Genomic DNA, 4,917 nt, shown 5'->3' with positions numbered 1-4,917 from the left:
GCATTTGATTTGTATAATTAGCTAGAAACATCTAATTGTATACAAATTGTTCAGTTTTGTATAAATTCATTTATACATTGTAATTTGTATAATAAGATCTGTATTTGTATGATCATAAGTGTATAGGACGAAAATATATGTATTTGTATTTGTATTTGTATATACACTTTTCTCTCGCTCCATACAAACACAAAAACATTTTATACCGAAATGTATAGAATGACTAATTGTATATTGAATCAGATTATAAAAAATGAGATGTTCCTGCGAATTATAATTAAAATAAATGATGGCTATAACATTTAATTTGAATTAGTAGAATTTTTTTCATACAATTTTCTCTTTTAAAATATGTATCGCTAATATACATGTATAGAAAAATGTATCAATATTGTATATAAATTTATCACTATAACAATATACTTATTATACACATATTATACATATTTTGGGGATGAATCTTTATCGCTCTCCCACCACCGTAGTACTGGCTAATTACCTCGTAATGATTATGAGAGAAAGTTTTGAACCTTAAGTTTAAATCTTTGGTTTAAGTAATTGTTGTTTTGGAATATAAATTGGATATATCATAAAGAGATTATATCTTGCATTTGAGGAATTTGATGTAAATTTGAGGCAAATTTGACAATTTTTTAAAAGGAATCAAAGCATACTTGTATATGCATTGCATTCATGTATCAATCCACATGTATTTCTGTTCATTGTTATATATTCGTATTTTACTAATATATATATTATTTGAGTGTTTCTACGATGTATATTAAATGTATTTGGAGAAGCAATTGATGTGTATATGTTTCTTGTTTCATGATTTATCAATGCATTTAAGTGTATTTGTAATTGGATATCAATTCATGTTTAAGTGTATTTGTAATTGGATATCAATTCATGTAAGTGTAATTATTTCTTGTTATACTTTGTATCAAATTCTGTATTTGCTACTGATTATATATGTATATCAACGTATCAATTATACCTGTTCCTTGTTATTCATTTTGTATAACTGTATTTCAGTGTATTTTGTAACGATTTAAAAATCGATATCAGTGTATTTAATTGTATTAGTTCATTGATATCCTGTACGTATTTGAGTATACATTTAGCTAGATATTATATATTTATATTAAAATGTTTGAGTGTTTTTATATTTGTATTAGTCACGGGAAAGTATTTATATCAGTGGATATTTTTTCTTATGAATAGAAAAAGTTCATATATCAATATCGTATCAGTAATACTCAGTGATATAAAGAAATAAATGAATAAGAAAAGATCTAGTAGCACAATACTTTTTTTTTTATAATGAAAAGAATCGTGTATAATTTCTAAAGTCAAGATTGAAATATCAATAAGCGTAATTTATGCTAAACGATTTTCTTTAAAAAAATACATATAGCACAATTCATGTATATGCATTAAATATTGTATTTGTTTAAATATACTGATAACAAACAATAATACAGCTACAAATTCTAATCAGCCAAAATATAGCCAAAAAGAATCTAATTTCATCTTAATATAAGCTTATTCCTGAAATTTCTTATAACAATTTACCTAATGCACTTTGTTCCTAAGGAAAATAAAAAAATGTCAGCCTTTTTCTTCCGTTTTCTATTTATCAAAAAATTAATAAAGAATATTTCATGGAACAATTATTAATGACCCTACAAATGGAAAATTTGGCTTTTATTTAGAGACTTTTTGTTATTTGTCATTGTCTAGTACAGTGTCTACAAATCTCAATTCCAAAATTAACAAAGCTTTTAGAAAATATATATGGGCAGTCAATTGTTCACAAAGTTATATATAGCTTTCTTTATATGTTGAACTTCTTCAATTCTATTCTCTATGAATAGTTGCATGTCATATCTATGAAAATTGTAATATTTTATGCATCTTACATAAGATCAAATACATGTACATGACGTATAAATATACATATTAAGTGTTGGATTCCTTACCAATATATACACCTCGTATATAGTACTTTGCATATATAGTTGGCCCATTGTGCGTGTACAATTTTATAACACACACTCACTTGCCAACTACACAGAGAATTAGCCACAAATAGATATATTCATCTAGCTTTTGTTTTATAAACAAATACATGTACGATTAAACATATCTAGCTTTTGTTTTATAAACACATACATATACTATTAGATACTAATTCACGCGATTTTAAATAGAATTAGATTTTATATACGTTGGAGCAGCGCCAACGACTTTGAATCAAAGCTTTACCCGCATACTCGACGTACATTAAAATATATCGCTCTCTCAACAACGATTTTATTATTTTAATTAAAAAATTTAATACACCATTTATATTTTATCATATGAGTGCGATAAGTTTTCTCACTTTTTTCATTCAAGTGGAACGAAGAATTAGGATATAAATATAAGAAAGTCAACCAAATAAAGATTAAATCAATTATAATGGTTACCAGGGATTTTGCATGTGGATTAGTCCTCCAGTACATACGCATTTCATTATCACGTAAGGATATGATGCAGGAGTAATAATAAATTAACAAGCATCGTACTTATCTTGTTATAAATTTATTTGGTTTTCAATATTTTTACCTATAAATTCTGTCCAAATATTTGTGAAAAGAGTAACGTGATGAGGCAAATCAGAGATTTTCTATTAAGCACGACTAGATTACAAATAAATCTTTTCTTGAAAAATAAAAATCGTATGATAATTTTTATTTATGTTAAAATATTTTTGAAGCTTCCTAAAAATAATTTATCTACTTTTCTCAAATTAATTTCATTTATATAGAATCAAATCATTATATATTAATTTCACCTTGAGAATTTTCCTTAATTGAATCTACGATTGGTCAAACAAATTTCAAACATCAAACCATTAAAAAAGAAATATCATCAAAACTCGATCCGAAAAATACTTTTCTATCATTTTGTATTTAATTCAACTAAATTGTATACATTACTAACTAAAATTGAAAAGTATACTAGTATTTATCTACTAATATTTGATTAACGCAAAATTCATTTATAATAAACATCAATGAAAGAGTCCTCAGAAGACCCTAGAGTGTCCACCACATCTTCCGTACTCCACCCCGCACGTAATAACCTCTCCGATAACAAACTCACGTGCGATTCCACCTCCTTCTTGTTGATAAATACGCCGGCGTCGCTGCATCTCCTCCGGTCACCGGAATCATCCATCATCATCATTTCTCTAACATCCTCTTCTTTCCATCCTGCTTCCGTCAACCTCAAAAATACATCCTCTAAAAATTCTTCTAGATCCTCACTCCACCACCGTCGGTGCTTTCCACCGTCAACCGCCGCCGCCATTTGACCCATCTCCGCCATTTCGGTCCAGAAGTCAATCTTCCTCGCTTCCGTCGCCGCCCATGACGGTGCATTCAGCAAGTTAAACAGACTGGGTCTTCTCAGAATCATCTCGTTTCTCTGAAATTCTACTTGTTGAAAAAATCCAGAGATATCAAAACACCATAATTTGACCTCTCCATCGTGCACGTAAAACACAGGATTCCCAGCCAAACAGGGCGTACACGGAATATAAAAATGCTGATAAATCGGAACGAGAACGGGGGCATTTTTCAAGAACCCATTTGCCGTATCCACCGCTTGATCATTATCAACTGGTCTATTCCCCCAAAATTCAACCCAAAAATTGCGTTTCTTCACTTGTTTACACAAACTCAAAATGGGCAAATTCTTTATGATCTCCAATTGCTGTTGAGATGAGCATCGCCAATTGGGAAATCCAGGGCCAATGGGTAGACCTTCTTGAAGAATAGAACGAAGATCAGGTGGGAAAGTAAAGCTGAAATTGGATTCAATGGTGGAGAATTCAACATCGGAAAGTCCTTTTTCAACGATTAGATTTGACGATTTGAGGTGTTGGATGACATTTTTAGCGTAGGCTGCATATGAGAAGCAAACTTTTGTTGGTTTTGGAATGCGGATTTTGATGGGGCTCAATGTTTCTGCAAGTGTTGCTGCCATCGGTAATGAGCCAAAAACAGAGCATGAAGTAATAGAAAATTGTTCTTTTGGATATATGAATTTATAAAGGATTTGATTTCTAATTGAAAAAAAAAAAAGTTAGTGATTATAGTAGGAAGAAGTTAGAGTAAATAATGGAGAATTGGGTGGGATGGAGATGATTTCTCAAATCCTAAAAATAAATTGATTCACCATTTTGGTCAAACAATAATAACAACACTCCATAAGTTTATGGAAAGACATGTATATAATAATAATATCTTTTATTTATTTTAATTTATATGATGAGTTTTTTTTAAAATAAAATTGAATATATTTTTATTTAATAAATATTTAATCATTTTATCAAATAATAAATCCAAGTTTCACCATTTTGTAATTCCTCTTATTCACCGAAAATGTTTTATTATCGTATCATTTATAATATAATTAAAAAAGTATTTTAATAATGATGATTTTTTTTTTAAAAAAATTAATCGTATTTTTTGGTTAGTAGGGAAGAAGAAGTCGTTGATGAGTGATGTACAAAAAATTGGTGAAGAAAAAAATGGTCCGTGACAATTACTTGAAAATCTTGTACATTAACATTGACTAAATTGAAGTTAGCGATGTGGATTGATATTTCAAGAAAAAATTTACATAGATACATAATTAAGATATCATAATTTTAATATATTCTTTTTAATCATTGTTTAAAATTATAAAAACTCTCTTTTTTCTCCTCTCCGCTAATCTTGATTATATTTCTCTAATTATGAACCATGTTCATAGTTATGTATTGATATATAAAAATGACAAATTTCATCATAACTATTGATATATAAATATGACGAATTTCATTATATTAGAGTACTCGATACATACATCCACAATTATTAATTT

At 28.5% G+C, this 4,917-nt stretch overlaps 1 protein-coding gene across 1 annotated transcript; it reads right to left on the bottom strand.

The window, feature by feature from the left end:
• Window positions 1-2,923: 2,923 nt before the first annotated feature.
• Window positions 2,924-4,309, bottom strand: LOC101267773 (uncharacterized). The gene has a single exon (XM_004233907.5). The coding sequence runs from the start codon at window positions 4,033-4,035 to the stop codon at window positions 3,043-3,045; it is 993 nt and encodes a 330-aa protein (XP_004233955.1). The 5' UTR covers window positions 4,036-4,309; the 3' UTR covers window positions 2,924-3,042.
• Window positions 4,310-4,917: the final 608 nt, after the last annotated feature.

Source organism: Solanum lycopersicum, chromosome 2, assembly GCF_036512215.1.
Source record: "Solanum lycopersicum chromosome 2, SLM_r2.1".
Lineage (NCBI taxonomy): Eukaryota > Viridiplantae > Streptophyta > Magnoliopsida > Solanales > Solanaceae > Solanum > Solanum lycopersicum.
The sequence above is the reverse complement of the archived record's forward strand: the minus strand, read 5'-3'. Positions and strand labels throughout refer to the sequence as shown.